The sequence below is a fragment of the Abramis brama genome (genome assembly GCF_963993115.1).
Source record: "Abramis brama genome assembly, chromosome: 5".
Classification (NCBI taxonomy): Eukaryota; Metazoa; Chordata; class Actinopteri; order Cypriniformes; family Leuciscidae; genus Abramis; species Abramis brama.
This window is the reverse complement of record NC_139967.1, coordinates 19,843,057-19,869,181: the sequence shown is the minus strand read 5'-3', so window position 1 is coordinate 19,869,181 and position 26,125 is coordinate 19,843,057. Positions and strand designations below refer to the sequence as shown.

Below are 26,125 nucleotides of genomic sequence, written 5' to 3'. Positions count from 1 at the left end.
CTACTCTGCCAGTTGCCATTTTGGTTCTGTGACTCAGTGGCTACATTGAGAGTCATTTAATTTTAGGCATTGCAACATTCCTGAAAGGAGTGATGTGAGAGGAACAAGAGAGAGCTTGAGATGGGAGGGGGCTCATTATAGATAAAGATATACGGTCTGTTCATGAACTCATGGGTGGTGATATGTGTTCTTCACAGGGGTGATGGGACAGAAACCGGTCAAGGAGCTAGGAAAAGAAGACGTCCTGACCAGTGCCGTTAGTGACTATGAGATCCTAAACCACAGTGAGGAGGAAGCACATTCCAACAACCCAGAAGAAACAGACCAGAATTTTGTTGACTTGGACACCTCCATACTAGAGCCCTGTCCTCAGGAACCAACAAGACCTGATGACAACAACACTGAGCCCTCTTTCAACCAGGGAGGAAAAAAGATCAGTCAGAGTTATGACACGGATGTTTCACAGAATGCCAGGAAACCAAATCCTCAACTGAGCCTGGCAGGAGGTCCATGTACCTCAGAATTCAAAACAGTCACAAGCGACGCAACCGCCACAGATATATCTACTGCTGTGGACCAGCAACAACCTGACAAAACAGGAGGAATGACTAACAAAACTCACCTCAAGGATACTCCAAACATGTTAGAAGGTTCTTGTCAGGGGGACTCAACAGATGATGCCATGAACGTTGAGAAGAATGAGACACAAACGCTGGTGGACAGACACAATGCGATGTTAGACACAGAGGCAATGACAAAGATGAGTGGTAATGTTGAAATAAAGAGGAAATTCTCTTTGGAATCAGAAAATGCTACTTTACTTGAAAGACAGCCATTCCAGGAGATTAGAGTTTCAAAGGGTAAAGATAAAGAGGAAGTTCAGACCCTAAGTAGTGCTAAAATTAGAAAAAGTTATGAAAAAGTTTGCAAAGAAAGTGCTGGAACTGTTCAACACAAAGAAAGTCCTTATCCGGACCAATCTGAGTATTTGGACAAAGCTGATTCTTTATGTCCGGAGACTGTGACTACATGTCCACCAATCCGCCAATCACATTCAAGTCGCCCATGGCTCCGGAGTGCAAATAAGCAGGATAATTTACAGGAGGAAAAAAATATCAGTCTAGATATGTCAACATGTATTTTAAAAGAAATACCTTATGATGCCTCACAGACACATTTTGCAGCAACACCCAAAGAAAACTTCAGAAAAGACAAAAGAAACCCAGCTTTCCATACACCATTTTGGGGAAAAGAAGAGACTGTAGATCCTGCATGGGGTGAAAATGAAGGTAAGGACAGCATCTTGCATACTCCCTTCAATGAACTTTGTTTATTAAAGTCTAGAATGACAAAATTCAACTCTAATTCTGAGATTGTTACTGAACCCACAAATGCAGACACAGTTCTAGTTCCGTTAAGGATTGAAGAGGACTCTGAACAAAAGTCATTAAGCGCATTCCATTCAGATTTGAGCCAAAGCAATACTTTGTTTCACACTGAGAAGAAAAATGATGACAAAGGGGCATTCACTGTCATGGAAAAGCACTCAGCAGTCATGTCATCTGAGAGTTTAACTGAATCCAGTGCTAAAAAAGTCCTTGTTAGCAATGCGCCTCACCCAGCCAAAAAGGGAGTGTGGGGAGCAGATGCACTATGTGTGAAAAGAGACAGTAAATCTGATTATCAAAAAGCTGTTCAGTCAAAATCCATAAAAAACAAGAAAGATTGTGATGGTCATCGTAATGGAAGGCACAATACTTCACCATTATTTGAATTATCAGGAGAAAAAGGTAAAATTCAGGAAGTACATCTGAGCAAAAGAGTCTGTGATCCAAAGATCTACAGGCTGGATGGTTCAGAAACAGAGGTCATATAGAATATTTCCAGCAGTAAATGTTTATACAATTTTTTTTGACCATTTAAACTCTTTCTCTCACTCAGATTTTGATGGCGGTGACGCCGCAAGAGTCACACAGATGGCTTCTTTGAAACGGGAAAAAGAGCCTCTCTATTTCACGGCTGTGATCACACCACCACTTCAGATTCATACATTTCCTGATCAGGAGGCGAGGAAGTCATCTGACATCTCTCATATGTATGTTCCTCACACTGAAATACAGAGCATGATCCCTGACGCCTTACCCACAGACGCTCAGACAGAAAAAAAAGCCAAAATCAAAGGACCACCACCACCTGTTCCAAAGAAACCAAAGAATCCATTTATAAAAGCTGTTGGCCGCAAGGAATCTGCTTCTCATTCAATAGACGAGCCGAGCAAATATTTGGACCTGCTGCTGAAAAATATCAAAATGGGCAGAAGGCAGGAGGCACTGCAGTCCGCTGAGGATTTTAATGCACATGCATCATGTCTTGATATGTTGCCTTATTATATCGAGTCCCCATCCTACATGTGCATGTCCACAGAGCCTGAGGCTGCTGATATTCCAAGATATTATTTAGCCCCACACAATGAAATTGTTGCACCTGACTGCGATAAGTTGATAGAAACTGTCGATGATAGAGAACTAAACAAAATGGATATGTCTCAGCTGAGACCTTTATTGAAAAAAAGAGCAAAAATAAAGGGCCCACCACCACCTGTGCCAAAGAAGCCTGAAAATCCATTTGCTAAAACAGACACGGAAAAGATACAAGCAAGCAAAGAAAGCTACATGATGGACATTGAGAATGAAGAAAAGTCTAAACCCACTGCAGTCCCAACCAGATATCCTTACGCGGCCTGTAGAATTCCAAGCAGTGATTCTTCTGCTTCAGAAGAAAACGAAGTGTCCAGATACAGACCTGTCTCTGAACTCATCAGAGACAGCAACAAAATCCAGGAGAAAGTGATACATCACAGCAGGACAAACATAATGGAAGCCAGGCCAGATGTGGCTATGGGAAGCCAGACTCAAAAAGTATTGCAAATGAAGACAGCCTTTCATGTACAAACATCTCCCCATAAAATGGAAAGAAGATCCTCACCAAAGAAAGGTAAGACAGGTTTTCAAGCTGACTGCATTTTCAGTTTTTATACAGCTAACAGGGTTATAAAGAGTCTTAATCAAATTTCAGTGAGTATCAGTTTTAGGTAAGACATATGCACAGTTATCCAAAATGTCTGTCAGGTGAAAATGCTTTATTATAGCATCTATTATTATATATAAACACAACAGTAGATGAACATACAAATAATACCATTTATCACAGTACCTGAACATTACTGTAGCATCACAGTTACACTAATTGTATGATCTAACATAAGACTAACAACAATCCATTGAATGCACTTCTACAAGAGGGTGAGACCATAACCATGATTCTTTGCAACAACATAACCAGCCAATAAGAAAACTATACAAAGTTACACTGACGTTGTTTAGAATTTTCTTTTCAGTTTTTAAATTAATATTATTAATATGTTTTATCATAATTATCAGTGGCTCTTTGAACAGCTGGTGACCATCCATTTTCCTCTTGATCACATTCCAGAGGTTTTCAATGGGGTTCAGGTCTAGAGATTGGGCTGGCCATGACAGGGACTTGATCTAGTGGTCCTCCATCCACTCCTTGATTGGCCTGGCTGTGTGTATTGGAGCATTGTCCTGTAAGAAAAAACAATCCTTCAAGTTGGGGACATTGTCAGAGCAGAAGGAAGCATGTTTTCTTCCAGGATAACCTTGTATGTGGCTTGAGTCACACGTCCTTCACAAAAACAGATCTGCCTGATTCTGATCTTCTCTGATAAGTCCAGTTTTCAGCTGGTCCTCTAATGGTTAGGCTGAGAATTGGAGAGCCCAGGACAGGCTTACAACCCACAGTCTCTCACACCCACTGTGTAATTTGGTGGAGGACTGGTGATGATCTAGTGGTTCTTCAATAAGGCTAGAATTGAGGAAATACGTCTTTCTGAAGGATGCATAACTCAAGCCACGTACAAGATTATCCCGAAAGAAAAATGGCTTTGTTCTGCTCTGACAATGTTCTACAATGCTCCAATCCACACAGCCAGGCCAGTCAAGGTGTGGAATGGATGAAGGACCACCAGATCAAGACCATGTCATGGCCAGCCCAATCTCCAGACCTGAACCCCATTGAAAACTTTGGGATGTGATCAAGAGGAAGATGGATGGTCATGCCAAGACGCATGAAAGCTGTGATTGGAAATCAGCGTTATTCCACCAAATACTCTTCCTAAGTTAAAACATTAGTATTGTGTTGTTTAAAAATGAATATAAACTTATTCGAGGTCTGAAAACATGGCATCTTTTTTGTTATTTTGACCAGTTGTCATTTTCTGCAAATAAATGCTCTAAATGACAATATTTGTATGTGAAATTTGGAAGAAATGTTGTCAGTAGTTTGTAGAATAATCAGAAATGTTAGTTTTATTCAAACAGATAGGTGTATAATAAATCTAGAGAAACTGCTAATTTTGCAGGGGTCTCTTAATCTTAAACTATAGGATATATTTGGTCTTTGATATCACAAAGTTTGAAAAGCTCTACACCACACTGAAACAGAAAAATAAGATTCCATATTAGATTTAGGGCACACTGCACTTTGTAACATAATCCAACATGAGCATGACTTCATCCTTTTTCACTCTTAACATAATTACCACTCCTGTAACATTATTAGCTCCGTTTAAGGCGAAGCACAACGTGTTTAAATACACAAGATGGAAAAGCTTGGAATCAATGTAGTGTTTGCAAAGGAGAGATGCTCAAATGTTTTTCCACGCCTAAGATGTCTTACCATTTAAACCGCAGTGACCTGTCGGCCAGTACGGTACAATGTGTACACCTCTCATTCACACACATAGAACTGATGTCCATGTAGGAGGACATGAGGAGGAGGGGAGGGGAGAGGAGAACAAGGGCGTTTTCTCCCGTTCATTCAGAATAAAGGAGAGGAGGGAAGCTATTGTGGCTAGCCGCAATTCACTGAGACAGTCACCAGCACAAACTGAATCTGTGAGAAAATAAATTAATGCTTTGAATTTGACGCTCTGAGAGACCTAGTACTGATAAAGGTAAGCGTTTTGCGTTTGGTCATATTAATGCAAGGCAGGTCAGTGTTGCACTAGCCTCTACTGGAATGCTAGCTCGATTTTAGCAAGCATCACTGATTTAAAACAAGCTCTGGAAACAGCTTCTACCTAACCGAAAAAAAACTTGCGCTCGTGCATGTGCATTTGCTGCATTTAGCGTCATTTTCTGACATTTGAGACTACATCCAGCATTTGATGATCATGCATATGGCGAGATAAGCAGAAATAGTGAGATATTAATTGAAAGTTGACCATCATGACCTGTGCCGGGTTGATAGCACGCCTCCACTCCAAAGCGGCACGTCGCATTTCGCCAGCGCATGCAAAATAAAACATGCTCGGCTCAAACCAAGCTGCATTACTGATGCTTTTCCGGCTTTTTTCATTCATTTGTTCGGTTAGCGATTAGCTCTCATTTTCTCACACCAGCAGAAGCCTGCCCATCTATCGATTATGTCATGTTTTTTTTTTTTCATTCTCACTCTTGCACTATAGGCGAATATCTTCTTTCTCTCATCCATACATATGTTTTATCTCTCACTCTTTATCTTAATTTATGTTTTAGTAGACATTTAATGTGAGGTTTTTTTTCGCCGGTATGCTCGTCAGCAGCATCATCATCACCATCATCATCAATAACGCAGCTCGGCCATTAGAAAGCAAACACACTCACACCGCCATACATCTGACCTATTTCCAAAAACACATCCATGGCTTTATTGTGATGACCGCATTTTATTCTCCCAAACACAGCTGTTTGGAATCGTCTTAATTTATTTACATTGTTATTAATGGTAGTTGCTATTATTTAGGAAGGCACCGTCACCAATCAGGCTCACCTCAGCAAGTGCTTCAGATAATGCACATAATGCATTAATAAAAACGACTCATATAACAATGATTGTTAATGTTTAATTATGAATATCAATTAGTAGGCCTATATCTTGTACCCTTTATAACACTGGTCAGGAATAAGCACTCTGTGTCTCAAAATCTGCCTAACTAGACTGACATTTTGGGAATCATTGATGTGTGCATAATTTTTTAGCATCTTTGGTGTGTGTAGCATCATAATAAATGTCTGTTTTGGCAGCTCATTGGGATTTTATTAGGTTTCATTAGATTATGTTGAGTTGCATTTTTTATCCTGGATGATAAATAAACTATTTTATCTATCTATTTTATTTACAAATGTATATCTGTTCAAGAAATACATTTTTTACTTTTATAGTTTACATTTGATGCATTCAGACACTATAAAACAATTTTGTCAAGTAAGCTAGAATATGTGCTTCATCTGATTACATGTAAATTAAATGAAGGAAAAATGTTTTGTTTGTTTGAGAAGAAATAGATGAAATAGATCATTATGTATAACAACTCATCATATCCAATCAAATTAAATTAAGTCCAACTTAATTAAATATAGGATATATATATACTTCTATATATATATATACTGTATGTATATATGTATATATATATACAGCGGGGGAAATAAGTATTGAACACATCATCATTTTTAAGTTTAATATAAATTAAGTTATGTGTAATAATGTGAAATGACACATGGAAAAAGTATTGAACACATGAAGAAAGGGAGGCGCAAAAAGGCATGGAAAGCCAAGACAACTGCTGAAAACTTACAGTAATTAAAAAGCAATCCAGCCCCCTGTCAGTGGAAATTAATAACAGCTGGTTCAGTCCCAAATGATGGCCTACAAAAAGGTCTCATTGCCAAGGTGTCACACAAGACACATCTCATGATGGGTAAAAGCAAAGAGCTGTCTCAAGACCTTCGCAACCTAATTGTTGCAAAACATAATGATGGCATTGGTTATAGGCGCCATTCTAAGCTTCTGAATGGTCCAGTGAGCACTTTTGGGGCCATAATACGGAAGTGGAAAGACAATAATTTCACCATAAATTTGCCTCGACCAGTGCTCCTCGCAAGATTTCTGATAGAGGAGTGAAAAGAATAATCAGAAGAGTTGTCCAAGAGCCAACACCAAGTTGTATGGTGTTTTTAGGGTAATGTGCACTGCCATTTCTCCTCCAAAATATGGTGTGTATTATGGCATCCAAACAGTTCAATTTTGCTCTCATGTGACCACACTATATTCTCCCAGTATTTCACTGGCTTTTCCAAATGTTGTGCAGCAAACTTTAAATGAGCTTCAACATGCTTTTTTTTCAGTAATGGAGTCTTGCGTGGTGAGCGTGCATACAGGCCATGGCGGTGGAGTGCATTACTTATTAACAGTACCTGCTATCTGCAGGTCTTTTTGAAGCTCTCCACAAGTGATCCTTGGCTCTTGGACAACTCTTCTGATTATTCTTTTCACTCCTCTGTCAGAAATCTTGCGAGGAGCACTGGTCGAGGCAAATTTATGGTGAAATTATTGTCTTTCCACTTCCGTATTATGGCCCCAAAAGTGCTCACTGGACCATTCAGAAGCTTAGAATGGCGCCTATAACCAATGCCATCATTATGTTTTGCAACAATTAGGTTGCAAAGGTCTTGAGACAGCTCTTTGCTTTTACCCATCATGAGATGTGTCTTGTGTGACACCTTGGCAATGAGACCTTTTTGTAGGCCATCATTTGGGACTGAACCAGCTGTTATTAATTTCCACTGACAGGGGGCTGGATTGCTTTTTAATTACTGTAAGTTTTCAGCAGTTGTCTTGGCTTTCCATGCCTTTTTGCGCCTCCCTTTCTTCATGTGTTCAATACTTTTTCCCTGTGTCATTTCACATTATTACACATAACTTAATTTCTGAACTTATTTTTGTTTGTTTCTTTGTATGTATGGCTTACTTGGGTTGTTACCAACATCTGGTGAAAATGTCATGTCAATAGCACCTTTGGAAATATATTTACTGAGAAAAATGATGACGTGTTCAATACTTATTTCCCCCGCTGTATATATACATACATATACATACAGTGGGGAGAACAAGTATTTGATACGCTGCCAATTTTGCAGGTTTTCCCACTTACAAAGCATGTAGAAGTCTGTAATTTTTATCATAGGTACTCTTCAACTGTGAGTAACGGAATCTAAAACAAAAATCCAGAAAAATCACATTGTATGATTTTTAAGTAATTCATTTGCATTTTATTGCATGACATAAGTATTTGATACATCAGAAAAGCAGAACTTAATATTTGGTACAGAAACCTTTGTCTTCTCCAGATCCTTCAGGTTTCGGGGCTGTCGCTGGGCAATACAGACTTTCAGCTCCCTCCAAAGATTTTCTATTGGGTTCAGGTCTGGAGACTGGCTAGGCCACTCCAGGACCTTGAGATGCTTCTTACGGAGCCACTCCTTAGTTGCCCTGGCTGTGTGTTTCGGGTTGTTGTCATGCTGAAAGACCCAGCCACGACCCATCTTCAATGCTCTTACTGAGGGAAGGAGGTTGTTGGCCAAGATCTCACGATACATGGCCCCATCCATCCTCCCCTCAATGTGGTGCAGTCGTCCTGTCCCCTTTGCAGAAAAGCATCCCCAAAGAATGATGTTTCCACCTCCATGCTTCACGGTTGGGATGGTGTTCTTGGGGTTGTACTCATCCTTCTTCTTCCTCCAAACACGGCGAGTGGAGTTTAGACCAAAAAGCTCTATTTTTGTCTCATCAGACCACATGACCTTCTCCCATTCCTCCTCTGGATCATCCAGATGGTCATTGACAAACTTCAGACGGGCCTGGACTTGCGCTGGCTTGAGCAGGGGGACCTTGCGTGCGCTGCAGGATTTTAATCCATGACGGCGTAGTTTGTTACTAATGGTTTTCTTTGAGACTGTGGTCCCAGCTCTCTTCAGGTCATTGACCAGGTCCTGCCGTGTAGTTCTGGGCTGATCCCTCACCTTCCTCATGATCATTGATGCCCCACGAGGTGAGATCTTGCATGGTGCCCCAGACCGAGGGAGATTGACCGTCATCTTGAACTTCTTCCATTTTCTAATAATTACGCCAACAGTTGTTGCCTTCTCACCAAGCTGCTTGCCTAATGTCCTGTAGCCCATCCCAGCCTTGTGTGGGTCTACAATTTTATCCCTGATGTCCTTACACAGCTCTCTGGTCTTGGCCATTGTGGAGAGGTTGGAGTCTGTTTGATTGAGTGTGTGGACAGGTGTCTTTTATACAGGTAACGAGTTCAAACAGGTGCAGTTAATACAGGTAATGAGTGGAGAACAGGAGGGCTTCTTAAAGAAAAACTAACAGGTCTGTGAGAGCTGGAATTCTTACTGGTTGGTAGGTGATCAAATACTTATGTCATGCAATAAAATGCAAGTTAATGATTTAAAAATCATACAATGTGATTTTCTGGATTTTTGTTTTAGATTCCGTCTCTCACAGTTGAATTGTACCTATGATAAAAATTACAGACCTCTACATGCTTTGTAAGTAGGAAAACCTGCAAAATCGGCAGTGTATCAAATACTTGTTCTCCTCACTGTATATATATATATATATATACAGTAGTCAACATTTGAACTGACCTTTCATCGAAGTTATACATTAATATATATATTCAATAATTTAAACAAACTGTCATCAGAGCATGGCATTCTCATAACAAGTTTCTACACAGAGGCTCAATGAAATTCACACACACAAAACTGCATTTTCTCCTTGCCTATTATGGAGAATTGCTTATACAGAGTGAAATGGAAAACCGTTTCCCAGTGCTCTCTAGCTGACTGCTCATCTTACGCAAATATGATACACTGTCAGTCTTAAGTCTGAAAACAACATTGAACATTTATCTGTCTTTATGACTTTGTTATACTGCAAAATATAAACTGTCAGGTTTGTCAGGTAATAGTAACGATAATAAATATTGAATTACTACAAGTATTATTTTAAATCTAAAAAATCATTATGACAAGTAAGAACAAAACATTTCTCTTGTCTTGTATTTTCAGAAATGATCAGACGAGTGGTACGACAGAGTAAATTCCGTCATGTGTTTGGTCAGGCGGTGAAGAATGACCAGTGCTATGATGATATTAGGGTTTCGCGGGTTACCTGGGACAGTGCCTTCTGTGCAGTAAACCCCAAATTTGTTGCTATTATTGTGGAGGCTAGTGGGGGTGGAGCTTTCCTTGTTCTGCCTCTGCAAAAGGTAAGCCATAACCGCATATGAATTAAATGTCCACTCATCATTTTTCCAATCTTAGTTGTTCAGAATTATGCAAGATGAGACATAAATTAATGCTTTCTGCCCCTGCTTCGTGTTTTGCAGACAGGTCGTATTGACAAGGCCTACCCCACTGTTTGTGGTCACACGGGCCCTGTGCTGGACATCGACTGGTGCCCGAACAATGATCACGTAATTGCCAGCGGCTCTGAAGATTGTACAGTAATGGTACGCCCAGCTCCTTCGCTACATCCTCTCATAGAAACCATGCTCAGATCCAAAAAGTGTAAAAAAAAAGAGTAATTATTATTATTCAAATATTCCCATTTTTGTTACATAGGTGTGGCAAATCCCTGAGAACGGCCTCACCTCAGCTCTTTCTGAGCCAGCCGTGGTTTTGGAGGGTCACTCCAAAAGGGTGGGCATTGTGACGTGGCATCCAACAGCTCGTAATGTTCTGCTAAGTGCGGGTAAGAGATTTTAAAAGCAAGCGCGCTACATAAAAACCTTTGCGTTAATCATCTTGAGGATCAAAAACCTGTGACTGAATGATAAAAAAAAACATTCTTGTCTTCTCTCCTCCGTCAGGATGCGATAATCTCATCATCGTTTGGAACGTGGGCACAGGAGAAGCTCTGATCAACCTGGAGGACATGCATCCTGACGTGATCTTCAGCGTCTGCTGGAGTCGCAACGGCAGTCTCATTTGCACCGCATGCAAGGATAAGAAAGTGCGCGTTATCGATCCACGCAAGGGGAAGATCACTGCGGTAAGTGAAAACATCTCAAAAGGACTCAAAAGGACATCTCACAGTTCTGAGTGTCTCACTGTCATTGATGATCACAGGAGAAGGATAAGGCCCATGAGGGGGCCCGGCCCATGAGGGCCATCTTTCTGGCTGATGGAAACATCTTCACCACCGGCTTCAGTCGTATGAGTGAGCGGCAGCTGGCCTTATGGAATCCAGTAAGCCAAACAAATGGATTTTCTCTCTGTTTTTGAAAAAGCTAGATTTGTTTATGCTCTATAATGAAATATTTTGATATGATCTTTAAGAAAAACATGGAAGAGCCGATATCAGTGCACGAAATGGACACCAGCAATGGAGTGTTGCTTCCCTTCTATGACCCTGACACTAATGTGGTCTACCTGTGTGGAAAGGTGAGCAAGTTTTTATGTGACCCAAGAAGCGCAAGTTCAGCCATATTGTATTAACTCTCCAACATACTGATTGAAATGAATTATACACATATTAGCACAGTTTTTCCTCAACCTATTTGACACCAAGGCCCTTCTTTGTCCGAGACAATAGTCACAGTCCCTCCTATTTGAGCTGATATGTACCTCGGACAATTCTGTTATATGTAATACCATTTTGTCAGTTTAATGTTAGACATCTTTATGTTTTCTGTTTTTTTTATTTTAATTATGATTATGTTAACTAAATTTAAATCATTTGGGGCCTCTCTAAAAGTTTCCAGAAGCCCCCTAGTTGTGAACCACTGGCTTAAATTCAATACTGGGATGTCATACTAATTTTATTAGTGTGTCTGTATATATATAGTAAATATATTTAATAAGAAAAAAATTGTGAAAAGGACATTGTGGAGAAATGTGCAAAACTGTAAGCTTGTTTTCTGGTCCAGGGTGACAGCAGTATCCGTTACTTCGAGATCACAGACGAGGCACCGTATGTGCACTACCTCAACACGTTTTCCAGCAAGGAGCCCCAGAGAGGCATGGGATACATGCCTAAAAGAGGCCTAGACGTCAACAAGTGCGAGATAGCCAGGTATGCGCTGTTTGCACTGGACAGGTATTTATTTTAAGTGTTGTTTTTAAAAAAAAAAAGCAGGCTGAATTGTTTGAGGTGCTGATGGCCACATCAGAACCTGGATATTTTAGAGAAACTAAACTGACTTGAAGCCTTCAGCATTGTTGTGATTATGGTTCTCAGTGGTGTGACTTGATTGATGCTTTACTCCTGCTGCTAGTTTGATTTTTTTCTTCTCCAGTAGGGGGAGGCATTAGCCTGCCATTAACTATAAAATCTAATGGGATGGCAGTGTGGCACTGATCATGCTGTGGCTCATAAAGGTCATTGAAATGTTATTTGACAACTAATTATCACTGTATGGGTCATTAGTTTTAGTATCTACTCCTTTATCAAGGTATATGTTCTGTGTTTATTATTATTATTTTACTTAATTATTACCTTTTATATATCTGGCATGAACTAATATATATATATATATGTACTCTGAACAAAATTATAAACGCAACACTTCTGTTTTTGCCCCCATTTTTCATGAGCTGAACTCAAAGATCTAAGACTTTTTCTATGTACACAAAAGGCCTATTTCTTTCAAATATTGTTCACAAATCTGTCTAAATCTGTGTTAGTGAGCACTTCTCCTTTGCCGAGATAATCCATCCACCTCACAGGTGTGGCATATGAAGATGCTGATTAGACAGTATGATTATTGCACAGGTGTGCCTTAGGCTGGCCACAATAAAAGGCCACTCTAAAATGTGCAGTTTTACTTCATTGGGGTGAAAAAAATTGTTGATTGTGGCCTGTGGAATGTTGGTCCACTCCTCTTCAATGGCTGTGCGAAGTTGATGGATATTGGCAGGACCTGGAACACGCTGTCGTATACACCGATCCAGAGCATCCTAAAACCGGGATTCATCCGTGAAGAGAACACCTCTCCAAAGTGCTGGACGCCATCGAATGTGAGCATTTGCCCACTGAATTCGGTTACGACGATGAACTGCAGTCAGGTCGAGACCCCGATGAGGACGACGAGCATGCAGATGAGCTTCCCTGAGAGGGTTTCTGACAGTTTGTGCAGACATTCTTTGGTTATGCAAACCGATTGTTACAGCAGCTGTCCGGATGGCTGGTCTCAGACGATCTTGGAGGTGAAGATGCTGGATGTGGAGGTCCTGGGCTGGTGTGGTTACACGTTGTCTGCGGTTGTGAGGCCAGTTGGATGTACTGCCAAATTCTCTGAAACGCCTTTGGAGACGGCTTATGGTAGAGAAATGAACATTCAGTTCACGGGCAACAGCTCTGGTGGACATTCCTGCAGTCAGCATGAATGAATGTGTTTGGGATGCTCTGGATCGGTGTATACGACAGTGTGTTCCAGGTCCTGCCAATATCCATCAACTTCGCACAGCCATTGAAGAGGAGTGGACCAACATCCCACAGGCCACAAACAACAACCTTTTTTTTTCAATACAGTAAAACTGCACATTTTAGAGTGTTCCGCTCATGAAAAATGGGGTCAAAAACAAAAGTGTTGGGTTTATAATTGTGTTCAGTATGTATATATGTGTATATGTGTGTGTATATATAATTTTTTTTATATGTAATTTATTCCTGTGATGGCAAAGCATCATTACTCCAGTCTTCAGTCACATTATCCTTCAGAAATCATTATAATATGCTGATTTGCTTCTCAAGAAACATTTCTTATTATCAATGTTGAAAACAGTTGTGCTGCTCAATATTTTTGTGGAAACATTTTTCTCAGTATTTTTTGATTACAAGAAAGTTCAATTTACATTTTACATTACATTTATTTGAAAAAGAAATCTTTTGTAACAGAAATGAAGCAAAAAAGATTGCTGTGCTGTTAGCACCAAAAATAACACAATGGCACCAATAACATCTCTGTTGTTTCTCACAGGTTTTATAAACTTCATGAGAGAAAGTGTGAGCCAATTATCATGACCGTCCCTAGAAAGGTACTTTTTACTGTATTATGTTTGCTGTTTATGTAATTATTCCCAATGATTTTGTTATTCCTCAATATAATGGCAAAGCTTAATAAAAAGTATGATTTAAAGGAAACACATCATGCTTTTAAATTGTTCCTTTTTACATATAAATCATACATTTGTAGTCTATATAAAGCGGAACTGCAATGCTTGGGTCTGAATTCCTCATTATTATAGCTCCACAGGCCCCTTTTCTACCCCTTTTCTGATGTGCGTCTGAGAGCAACTCGTTTTGGTGCGGTCTCTTTAAATACAATTGAGACACTTCATACCCCGCCCACACTCGGTTCAACTCCACCCCGTTCGGCCATTTTTGTAGTTTGATAGCAGAGATACGATTATCTAGCGGCACAGAAACTTTTTATTCACACGTTATTAACAAAATGTCAACAACGGAAGACTTGTCCAGCCAGCCTTACATGTTCGAGCCAGAGTCGGAGCAGGAGCGAGATGAAAATGAAGACGACAAACCTGTAGAACAACGTCTTCATATGGATGTATCGCAATGGTGTGTTACTGTATTTACACATGAAACTTTGGTCTTCCGACCTTTTACCACCGTGTCGATTTATTTTGATTAATATGTGCGAGGGAGAGAGAGCAAGACAGCGTCTAGTTTGGAGACGGTGATGTCTTGTTTACACTTTCGCCTGGCTCTGAAGAGAGAGAGTGAGCGCGCGCGCGACCGGGTCTCTCTCTCTGCTCGTTCTTTCAGTTAAACATGCGTCCTGTAACAAGCACGGCAGGCAGTTCATCTACATTAAACGGTGTAATGAAGCGTGTGGGTTACTACATCCAACAACCGAACATTTTAACTTACCCTCTCGTAACTTCTGCATCCTTTAGCTTGGACTACAAAATTGCAGCGAGAAATAAAAATGGCGGATTGCTCGAAGTGTTGGGCCGGAAGTCAATGTCCTTATTTGGCAGTTCCGCTGCAAATACTGTGACGTAATAGTTCAAAAAACGTCATAGATAACAGAAAAATCGGAACAGGTTGAAAAATATGACCAAAACAGAATATAAAGATATCAACGAAGCACCTGAAGAGAATAATTTCATATTTTCTGTACTTCTAAACACTCCAAATATACAACGAAATGCATTTAAGGGCTAAAAAAGTGCATTTGGCATGATATGTCCCCTTTAATGGTCATTCATTGATGAAGAAAAGGGGAGGCACATGATTTCAGTTAACATTAGGGCAGCAAATGTTTTCAGAGAAAACAAACAGCTTGAATACATGATTCCAAAATACTCATTACGGTATTTCCTGTCTCTTCTGTTCTTGGCAGTCAGACCTCTTCCAGGACGACCTCTATCCGGACACAGCAGGTCCAGACCCGGCACTAGAGGCTGAGGAGTGGTTTGAAGGCAAGAATGGCGAACCAATCCTGATCTCACTCAAACACGGTTATGTCCCGGGCAAAAACCGTGACCTCAAAGTAGTCAAGAAAAATCTGCTGGATAACAAGGCAACCAAGAAGGTGGAGGAGCCAGCAACTCCTCAGAAACCTGCCTCTCCTCAGCTAACCAGAGTAAGGATGATGCTTCATTGGCTTGTTTGTATTTCCCCCCTAATAACTGGTGCTAAAACACTGTTTCTTTTATTCTGCTCCGCAGAAGAATGAAGTAAAGTTAGAGGAGCTGTTGCGAGAAGTCAAGTCCCTTAGAGATCTGGTCACGCTGCAGGACAGGAGAATCGCCAAACTGGAAGAGCAGGTGGCTAAAGTGGCAATCTAAGACACTGGTGGTGGTCTGAGCCATAGCATCAGTATGGAGAGAAAGAGAGAGATTCAGGTGGGCAGGGGAGGTCAGTCACTGCCAAAATTTCTCAATTTGACTCGATCATTCCGCTTGGTGTTTCTCACATGGACAACTTCAAGCAACATTCCAAGATGGACTTTTACTTTTTGCCAAGTCTCCCCCAAGCATTCGCATAACAGAAGCAAAATTGTGGCAAAGAGCGGTCACTGGTTTTAACTGATGTTTTACATTTTGTTAAAAATGTTCTTACTTTTTTAGTTATTGTAACATTGTTTCCATGAGTATTCTGATATTTACCAGTATGTTACAGAGTGTCGTTGTATATACAAATCAGTATTTCTCTTTCCTTTTTTGTTGTGCTGCCAAATTTGAGGTGATGGTCACCTCTCCTTTTATTTCTACTTTTATATGTTTTTCCCAGTTGTAGATAGTGGCTTATTGAAAAACATGATTTTACATGTCATACTATTCAAAGTGGGACATAAGCAGAAAAGGCAGTAATGTGTGATTGTAAAGGCCATTGGTACTTCAGAAACTAATCATTGGTGATGATAAGGATATGATTTAAGGCTGGCCCACATGGAAAGATTTTTTAAAATCGTATCAGATTTTCAAAATGTGAGAGACCACAAACATGACGATAAAAAAACTATTATAAATTTAACAGTTTTTTTCCAACAGATTCCATTCACAAAAACACGGAAAAAAACGAAAAACCGACTGTGAACACGGGAAATGCGGTCAAACATGACTTTAGAGTAAACAAACATGGTGGACAAGTCGTTTTACCCATAAAACGTGCTTTGAACCAATCGGATTGCTTGGGTCCTAAGGTGGGACTCATCTCTTCACCACACCGGCAGCTCACTTTCTGATTTTGTATCGTTTCGTTCCACGTGACAATCTACAGAGTGCGTGCGTGTTTGTCTTTGGGATTCCCCCCACACAACTGGATTTCTGATCGTAAATATTGGATACATGTTGGATATTTACGATTTGAGATCAGTGTGGACCCGAGCAGATTCAATCACCCTTAACGCACCTGAGTCACACCACAGGAAAATCTGATAAGATAATCTGTTGAACCATCAAGATAATCAGGACTTTACCTAGGATTGTCGGAAGGGGAGAATTGGGCCCAAAATCGGCCCATGTGTAGTGTTTGGGTGCTTCTAGTGAAATCTAAGAAATGCTCATAACTTCATTCATTCAATGATTTTAAAATCGGTCCATATCTTGTCCCTTGTGATGATCATGATCACTGAAGTATTGAGCACATTGTAATCTCCTCCATTGCCTGGCTTTGAGATCATCATAATTGATTATAAAGCATCCAACAACAGGGTTTTTCAAAATATAACACAATCAGTTACAGTATATCCAGAAGCAATAACGTAACGTTGCAGAATGAATGTGAACTTAAACCTAAACTTGTTCAAAATGCATTAATCATGCATAGGCATCATAAATCAAAAACCTACCGCTGTAACTTTATAGTAATTATGAAATTACTGTTGCACCTCAGGAAATCAACCACTTTGAAGTCAGAAACATTGGATGCTCAACACTTGCCATTTGCATGACTTTTTTGTCCAAAGAAATAGTATCAACTTATTTTGAATAGGAAATGGCTTTTTTTTTTTGCTATCATTATCTATGTTTGCCCCCACTTTTGAATTATTCTCATGTTTCAGAATATTGGGCTGACACATGCTCTGATACATGAACTTGGCTTTACGAGGCAGTGGCTACCTGCAAGCTCTTCTGATGTATATGTACTGTAAATGTATTGGTGCCTCTATGTGTGTTTCTGGTTTTAGACAGACCTCTTCAGTTGACCACTGCTGGAGGACATCATCCATGAATCTGAGCACTTATCTGTGTCCTAAACAGTCTTGTGCATGCATTCCAAACTTCACCTAAAATAAAAAAAGGTTGACTCTACAATAAATCCTTTCATTAATAATTCTTCATGAAGTTTGTGGTCATTTTCTTGGTGTTTGTAGGACTGTTTACAATGAATGATGTTAAACAAAAATCCCGGGTCACACTTTTTTTTACAGTGTCCTTGTTACACGTTACATACTGTAGTAATAACTATAAATTATGCATAATTACATGCAACTAACCCTAAACCAAACCCCAATCCTAACCCTGTAGTAAGTGCATGTAGTTTATTATTATTACACTATACTTAAATGCATAATTACACTAACACGGACACCTTAAAATAAAGTGTAACCAAATGTTATGTTTATGAAATGTTCTCATCTTGAAAACTTGATTCTGATCTATTGTAACATTCATCGATCAGATGTTTCCTAATATTCCTAATAATGAAAATAGTGAAAATGACCTCAAAGGACTTCATTATTATTGTTGTAATATTGTTTCAATGTTCTTGTTGTTTTTAGGCTAATAGTTTTGTATTGACTTTTTTTATCAGTAGAAGATTTTAGATAATATACGCACAGGTAAAATTATTTAGATCAATATTTCATCCCCACATTTGTATTTTTTTTAATCATTATTGCAAAATAAACCTCTTTGGGGTAATTCAAGACCCCTACATTATCCCAAGATTCCCAGTAAAGGACATTATCTCTCACTTATTGTTACTGCATGTAAAGACTATTTTCTGAGTCTGTTCTCAGCAAAGTTTATTATTATGAAATAAAGAAAGAATGACATGAAAAAGACTACATACTACATCCTTCATCCTCAACTCTCTCAAGATTAGCTTAGGTGGTCTTAAAGCAGATGTTTTCATTAGATGCCTCAAAGGGCTGCCATATTGAAAACTAATTCTAAGAGGACTATAAGACCTGCAGACAAATATTCCTCTAATTGTTTTTTTGTTTTTTTTAAATACTGAGACAGTACCCTTTAGCCTTTCCATCATTTTCAGCTCATTAAATTGCTATTCTTTGGTTTTAGGGCAAACTGCAGCCCTATATATTTCTGCTCTCAACACCCTGTCCATTGTTCCAGCAGTGGCTCACGGCACGTGTGCCCTCTACCCCCTGAATCACATGAGCACAGGAAACATAAACCTCTTCCTCAGGGATCTGATAGCTTCTGTTTGAAGACCAAACACAAACCCAAAGTATTTTACAAGAGACCATCAATTTCTGTATTTCACCCTCAAACAGATTTAATGATTAGAAGAATGGGTTTAATCAGGGTTTTTAGATTCAAGATACTGGATGGATGAAAATAAAAATCTGGAGAATAGTCTCCCCAGTTTGTTGAAACAGACTGTTACATCTGGTGGCTTGAAGTTCTCCAGGGCACAGGCAGGAGGAAAAAAACTCAGCTCTCCCCCAACCAGCCTTTAACGAGAACAGTGTGTCTGGAACTGGCCCAGTCAGTCTTTCTGGGACAGAGTAGAAGCAGAAGAAAAAGGAGGAGGAGGGGAGAACAAGAGTTTCTTCCCCCCTCACCAATCCAACTGTTCTTCATCGTGCAGTCTGTAACAACAGACATTCAGCTTGAGAAGAGGAAACAGCAGAAGCGTTCTTCTCCATGTTAGATCTTCTCCAGTCGGCATGTTTTAGAACTTCAGCTCTTGAAAGTAAGTATGAATTCAGATTTCAACATTACTTTAGTCTGTTTTCTATTTTAGTAATGCCGTCCCTGTCCATGTAACGGTAGACAGATGACTTGCCTTACAGGAATGCACAGCTTTAAAAGGTCCATGTCCAGATGTGGCTAACCAAGTTTAAAACTGTTCTCTAACTGTTTAAAAGATTCTGTGACATAGAATAGTTTCTGCATGTACTCTTGCTGTTGACTTTGGGAAGTTGACCCTAAAAGACAGAGATTTACATAAAAGGAAGTTCATGTGACGAGGACAGAACTTTAATACATTTGGAACTGCTTTGAAGCTAGCATTAAAGCACTGACATAGACTAATATTAATGCTTTGTGTGTGTGTGTGTGTGTGTGTGTGTGTGTGTGTGTGTGTGTGTGTGTGTGTGTGTGTGTGTGTGTGTGTGTGTGTGTGTTGGAAAATGAGGCACCACATGAGCTTGATACTATTTCCATTGTGCAGCAAATGCCCAGTGATGATTATGGTCGTCAGCTTGAGCACAGATGGCACAGAGCAGAGAGACCTCTGATGAAAGATCTTTGTTTAAAGAAACAAATCGTCATCATTTATTTTGTTGGTTCACCAGCTGTTTTGTGAAACTATATTAGTTATACACTATACTTAAATCACTGTAAAAAGTGATCAGTTGACTTAATTTAAAAAAAGTGAGGAAACCCCTTGCCTTAAAATTATTAAGTAAAATAAACCATGCATAATTGAAAAAATTAAGTTATGTGTTCACATAACTTATTTTTTTCAATTACGCATGCAGTTTATTAACTTTTAAATTTTAAGGCAAAAGGTTTCCTCCTTTTTTAAGCAACATTTAACTAGATTGATAAATCCTTTTAAATTCTTGTTTATTGATAGTTCATGATCTGTGCATTAACTACTATTAATAAACGTTATCGTAAAGTGTTACCAGCGGACATGGCAGTGATGTTCGGCTGCAGTTGCTATGAACATACAGTAATGCATCTGGCTCAGAATCCAATGAGGTTTCCATGTGACGCTTTGATTGCAGACAACTGCAGTGAATGAATGTCACAATGAAGTGAGAACATACCAAAGTTTTTGATTTAAACTATTTGTTGTTAAAGTTTAAGTTAGTGAGTCTAAGTTGATAACATCACAGCTAACAAAAATATGTTTTATGAACATTTTGCTCATGTTCCCATTAAGTTATGAAAACGTTATTTCTGAATGTTCTCAGTCTGAATGTTCAACTTTTTTTTTTTTAAATATATGAAAGACATTTTCTCTTGGTTATACAAATGTCAGTGAAAATGTGAAGGGAAAATTAAATGTTATTATTTTGCAAATGTTAGGGAAACGTTAAATATTACTTTGAACCAAACAATAGCATTCATAACTCAAGAGCCTTGTCAACAAATGTTAGCCAAAGTTCTGAAAAGATTCTCGGTTAGCTGGGATGTTTTTTTTAAGTGGTTTAAAAATGTAAAATGTTGTAATTAAAATGCCTTTTTAACCACCTCAGGTATTCAGTCACAGGATGGACCACTCAGCTCTCCGATGCCTCATAGGGCTATCCGTCACTCTGCTAACCAGGCACACCGCGAATGGCACTCCAGTAATTTTAAATGACTCTATGGAGGGCAGTGGGCAGTGGGAATCTGAGAGCACAGACATAATCCCCACACCTAGCATTTCCTCCTTACTCAATGAATCGGTAAAGACCACCTCCATATATGAAGAAAAACATACCAAATCATTCTTGAATCAGATGGTGGACTTCTTACAAGAGAACCACCTTCCCATAATTGTCATTACCACTTTACTTTTTCTCATCCTCACCATCCTCTGCTCGGCTGCCATCTTGAGTCGCCGACGTAAAGTCAGCACCTACTACCCTTGCGCTTTCCCCTCCAAGATGTACGTGGACGAGCGAGACAAGACTGGAGGGGTGCGCATCTTCAACGAAGTCCCGGAGAAAGCCAACACCAGATCCGCTGAGGAGCCGGTGAATTCAGCCAGGCAGCTCCAGGAGGACATCATGCTGGCTACCAAGAACCTCCGAACTCCAGCCAAGACTCCATGGAAAGAGAAGAATGAAACGGCAGAAGATCAAAAATCTGCCGATGACGAGGAATGTCCTCAGTGCGACAAGAGTCAAGAGAATGGCTGTGGCCTGCTAGAGGACAAGACCACAAATCAGTCTGCCATTGAGGATTCAGTGGAAAAGAGCAGCCCCAGCAGGTCCCAGGACAGCGTCCCTGCTTGTGACATGGAAAAGACTGACCCCTCTGGGCCCCCTGAAGAGAGCAAACATCTATCTGGGCCAGGGAATTCAGAGATACAAGAGAACACAAACAAACAGGAAGTTGCTACTTCAGACTCACCATTTATCAGTGAAGAGAAAACAGCATTTTAGTGTGGACCTTTTTAATGCCTTAAAGGAAACACGACATAAATACTGACCAAAGTGTATTTCTTGGACACATTGTAAAACTAAAGAATGTTTTATTGATATTATCGGAAGCACTTTATTTCACAGTCCTGTTCCCATGTACATACTATGTACTTATAGTAACTGGGTAATAACTAGGTACTAACCCTGAACCTACCCCTAAACCCAACCTTAATCCATGTAGTTAGCTTATATAACCCAATACTTTTTTAGGTAAGTACACGTAAGCGCACGTACTGTAAAATAAAGTGCAGCCAAATTATCCGATTTTTTTCAGGAAAATGTATGGCTTTAACATTGTTTGTGACTGTTTACTTTGATGTACCAAATATAAATGTACTCTGCTTAAAATTAGTATTTTAATTTACTTAAATGTAAATTATATGAACGGATGCCTTTTGGGCAAGACTTTAACATAAAAATGGCATTTTAAACGTTAGTTGTTGTGAATCTCTTTTCGTTTGATGTGTTGATGACTATTCTTGCTTTCTTTACTCTTTTTTTTATTAGCGATGACATTTATAAATACTGGAAGGGTGATGGCTTATACGTGAAGAATGCTATTTTGTCATTTAATGTTGTCTCTTTTCTAATGTCTCACAACTTTGCAATGTGCTGCAAACACAGTCACACACACACACCCAAAAAATAAAGCAAGCACATTTACTACTCCAATTAAGGAGAGGAGCCTCAGTATAGAAAAGCTTTGCTGTGAGCCAGGTTATTGTTTACACATTCTGGCTCTAAATATTTCCTTTCAAGGTCGAGAGGTATTCAGCCACAGCTGTTGAATGCCACAAAGTCCCATGCCACCTTTCTAAGAGTTTAGTCTAAAGATCAGTTAGTCTCAACATGTTCTTTATGAAGAACACAATATCCTCAATAAACATCTTTATGGAACTTGACCAGTTGATTCGCACTTCTTAATGTTCAAGATACATTTTTTTTTTTTAACACACCATATCTAGATTTTCTTGAATGAAGTAAAAAAATGCCAGCTAATGCCATTACTTCACTCACCACAACCATTGTTTTTTTAGATCTACACCTTACAGTTCATGAAACAAATATGATATTGCATAGTATTACATATTAAGTTTTAATGCATGAGACAAAAAGAGTACTACTGAGAATTCTGTTCTTATTTTAGACCTGAGCATTGGTGGCAAAACAGCGCCATCTATGGTGTTTTTTTCCCCCACCCAAATCTTCTGGAACTCTTATGAATATTTCTATTTTTTAAGCCAGAATGGATGACAGTTTCAAGTGGAAAAACCATATAATAGCTATGCTGAAACCAAGTGTAGTGCAAAATCAGTTCATCACTTTAAATTTTAATTGTAAATGAGCTTCATATTTATTGATCCCATGGGTATACAGCATTAAATCCAATTCCAACATGCCTGATGTTTACAGATGCTTTCTTTATTTAACAAACTAGTGTTTGAAAGGCCATTGAATAAAAGACCAGCAGGATAAGTCACCATCAGAATCACATTTTCGTTCCTTCAAACTAAAAGAGAACAAGATTTGTGCGCATTCAGCTAACAAGTGAAACCACTATTACTCGTTTCATTACATCAACATATCTAAACAAATATGGCTTGGACATAATAACAGTCTATAGGTCAGTGCTTTTACATTGTGCGTTTAAAAGACTAGCTATAGTGCAAGAGTTGGAGAGCTTTGGTCTAAACTCATATGGAGGATTTAGAGCAGTGGTTCTCAACTGGTATTGTTTCAAGACAGAGTTTACATTGGGCATCAAATGGTGACACTGAGATTTATTAAAATTACCATAATCTGTGTAGACCAAACAATATGTAAAATCAATTTCGTTGCATAACGGAAGAAAAGAAATGCATTATTCTCTTCCACGTCAATATTTAACTGTGGGACGCATTTTAACACTGGCATTTGGTTTTATTTTCCTGCTGCCCGCAATTCAGTCAGAACAGACCTGAAACCCCATTTGGTTGTGAAGAACCAGCTGAGAACCACTGATTTAGAGGATCAAGTGCACCCCCTAGTTGCGGGACATGGCGGTCTTCTCACCCGGTTCACCTTCCTGTTTCAGACGATAGTCTGCCAAAGCTGCTTTAATGGCATCCTCTGCCAGCACTGCAAAGCACAGAGAACCAGGTCAGTAACAGAACAGAAACATCTTGAACATACAATTAAGATTTGTATTATAAATATAAATGTTAACTGTTAATGTCAACCTGAGCACCAAATATTGTACAAGCAGATGAATCAGAAATCTTACTTGAGCAGTGCAGTTTGACTGGTGGAAGGCGAAGCTCCTTAGCAATCTGAGTGTTTTTTATCTCGAGGGCCTCATCAACCTGTACAAATGAAGATCATTTTTAGGTTTGATACCACCATTTAGGACAAAAATGTTCAGTTACACTCAATCAAGCTTTGTTACAATACAGATTGGAAAAAAGGATAAACATTTAAGCCAAAGCAATTAGAACTGTAACTAGCAAATGGGACTATTTTTGCTTACAGATTTGCCTTTCACCCACTCAGTTGCCAAGGAACTGGAAGCAATAGCAGAGCCACAGCCAAAGGTTTTGAACTTGGCATCCACAATCTTCCCAGCCTCATTCACTTCAATCTAGGTGAGAGAAAAACAGTACAATAATGAAATAATCACTGTGTGAAGGGTGGCATGAAATGAGTTTCCATCATTTCATAGTTTACATAAATAATTGGTTATTTGTTGAATATGTGAGCGTTATTGTATAACAGTTTTAAATTTTGGATTGTTTGTTGATTGTTTTATAAATAATTCTTTAATGCAGATTCATCCTGTTTAAATCCTCAATCCAATCCGAGGCTTCAGCCATGTAATGGAGAATTAAGATCCTGCGAGATTCACCTACTTAAATAATGATAAATGACAGTCAATAACCCTACAGTAGTAAACATACCCAGTCACTGGGGGAAAAAAAATAAATTATTTAGGATGAACAAAGCAGCCATTCACAAGTTAAGCAAGAGAGGATTACCTGCAGTTTCATCACATCTCCACATGCAGGGGCGCCAACCAACCCTGTGCCCACATTTTTGGCATTTTTATCCAAAGATCCTACATTTCTTGGGTTCTCATAGTGGTCCACAACCTTTAAAACAAAAATACATTTTAGGGGAGGGGCCAACTGAGTTATTTGGTTAAAAAAGTCAGTATCATGTGTAAGTGCGTTATACAAGACAAATAAACGACCATACTGATCTCCAATGGCCCCCAATTTTTTTTAACTAGTTAGTTTTGTACTCAGTTTTCCATCAAATTAAAAAGTTGTCATTTGTAAAATAAAAAAGTCTTAGTGATGATCTCAAAAGATGTTGTGTTACATAGAAGTCCTGGGCTCATTCAAAGAAACAAGTAAATCCTTTAATTATTCACATTATTATACAAATGTGATATGAAACAAGGACTGACTCAAAGCATTAAAACGAAACCATGCGAAACCATGTGTTGATAGTACAGTGTCAATTACTGTCATTACCATCAAGGGATGTCACAACCTCACAGACAGGAAGCCACTTGAACTACAACAAAGCAGAAAACTTTAGTAGTCGATTGACATGAGTCATGCTAGCTTACCTTTATGTGATACCCAGATTGCATCCTCAAATGTGGAGCTGAAAGCGTTTTGAGAAATAGCGGAGACGCGCATTTCTTAACCAGCAAAGCCGCCATGATATCTATAATGACGCACTTGAGAACTCAAATAGCGGATTTATACGCAGTTCAATCTCGTACTTTTCAACCATCGCGAGATATGAGACAAGTGGAGCCTGAATTTTATGCACACATTAGTTTTAAACCTTTATTATTTATATGCCTTTATATACCTTTATTATTATTATTGCATACCATTTATTGTTCTTATTCAACTTGAACAGTTTATACGTTTTTAATATAAATATGTAGGCATTAAAGTAAAAAAGTTTACTCCCATACAGTGAACAAAGATGACAAAAGACCATATAAGAATTTTAATAAATCGAAACTGATCAACTCAAAAAATGTTTTTTTGTAGAGCCATAGTTTTTTTTTTTTTTTTTTACTTTTATGCGAATGCCTTTGTTGAAACTTTGCAGCTTCCGTGCTGCATTTATTGTGTATATTAAATAATAGTATACATATTCATTTAATATTTATTAATAATAGTAGGACTTGTGGTAGTAGTGTGTGCCAGAGCCATAGCCATCTCTCTATGGCTCTGGTGTGTGCTATTGGTCTCTCTCTGCACCAAATGACTTCAGTGCAACGCTTGGGACTGACAGCGCTGCCAGCCAATCATTGAAAAGGGAGGCGGCGAGGATTTTTCAAAC

General features: G+C 39.1%; 3 protein-coding genes across 4 annotated transcripts; 2 read left to right on the top strand and 1 right to left on the bottom strand.

The window, feature by feature from the left end:
- Positions 1–92: 92 nt before the first annotated feature.
- coro1cb (coronin, actin binding protein, 1Cb) lies at positions 93–17,729 on the top strand. 2 transcript variants are annotated; one of them, XM_084115607.1, is made up of 12 exons: positions 93–1,289; positions 1,942–2,994; positions 9,987–10,186; positions 10,307–10,429; positions 10,542–10,671; positions 10,790–10,971; positions 11,049–11,168; positions 11,259–11,363; positions 11,849–11,994; positions 13,901–13,958; positions 15,287–15,529; positions 15,615–17,729. In XM_084115607.1, the coding sequence occupies exons 1-12, from the start codon at positions 203–205 to the stop codon at positions 15,732–15,734; spliced, it is 3,567 nt and encodes a 1,188-aa protein (XP_083971733.1). In that variant the 5' UTR covers positions 93–202; the 3' UTR covers positions 15,735–17,729. The 2 variants fall into 2 exon arrangements, with proteins under 2 accessions (XP_083971733.1, XP_083971734.1); XM_084115608.1 differs by lacking the exons at positions 93–1,289; positions 1,942–2,994 and adding an exon at positions 4,845–5,035.
- A 1,319-nt stretch (positions 17,730–19,048) lies between these two features.
- tmem119b (transmembrane protein 119b) lies at positions 19,049–22,682 on the top strand. The gene is made up of 2 exons (XM_084115609.1): positions 19,049–19,332; positions 20,849–22,682. Exon 2 carries the CDS (start codon positions 20,864–20,866, stop codon positions 21,740–21,742), a length of 879 nt encoding a protein of 292 aa, XP_083971735.1. The 5' UTR covers positions 19,049–19,332; positions 20,849–20,863; the 3' UTR covers positions 21,743–22,682.
- Positions 22,683–23,110: 428 nt separating this feature from the next.
- Positions 23,111–25,916, bottom strand: iscub (iron-sulfur cluster assembly enzyme b). The gene is made up of 5 exons (XM_084115610.1): positions 25,392–25,916; positions 24,793–24,906; positions 24,288–24,398; positions 24,045–24,123; positions 23,111–23,899 (listed from the first exon to the last, which is right to left on the bottom strand). Exons 1-5 carry the CDS (start codon positions 25,485–25,487, stop codon positions 23,805–23,807), a joined length of 495 nt encoding a protein of 164 aa, XP_083971736.1. The 5' UTR covers positions 25,488–25,916; the 3' UTR covers positions 23,111–23,804.
- Between the last annotated feature and the right edge of the window lie 209 nt (positions 25,917–26,125).

Bases quoted from the DNA above. Each gene is read 5' to 3' on its own strand.
- coro1cb (XM_084115607.1), top strand. From the start codon at position 203: ATGGGACAGAAACCGGTCAAGGAGCTAGGAAAAGAAGACGTCCTGACC. The intron at 1,290-1,941 runs GTAAGGACAGCA...TCTCTCACTCAG, and splicing joins TGCATGGGGTGAAAATGAAG to ATTTTGATGGCGGTGACGCC. The intron at 10,187-10,306 runs GTAAGCCATAAC...CGTGTTTTGCAG, and splicing joins TTGTTCTGCCTCTGCAAAAG to ACAGGTCGTATTGACAAGGC.
- tmem119b (XM_084115609.1), top strand. From the start codon at position 20,864: ATGGACCACTCAGCTCTCCGATGCCTCATAGGGCTATCCGTCACTCTG.
- iscub (XM_084115610.1), bottom strand. From the start codon at position 25,487: ATGGCGGCTTTGCTGGTTAAGAAATGCGCGTCTCCGCTATTTCTCAAA. The intron at 24,399-24,792 runs GTAATCCTCTCT...TCTCTCACCTAG, and splicing joins GAGATGTGATGAAACTGCAG to ATTGAAGTGAATGAGGCTGG. The intron at 24,124-24,287 runs GTAAGCAAAAAT...TCATTTGTACAG, and splicing joins AGTGGGTGAAAGGCAAATCT to GTTGATGAGGCCCTCGAGAT.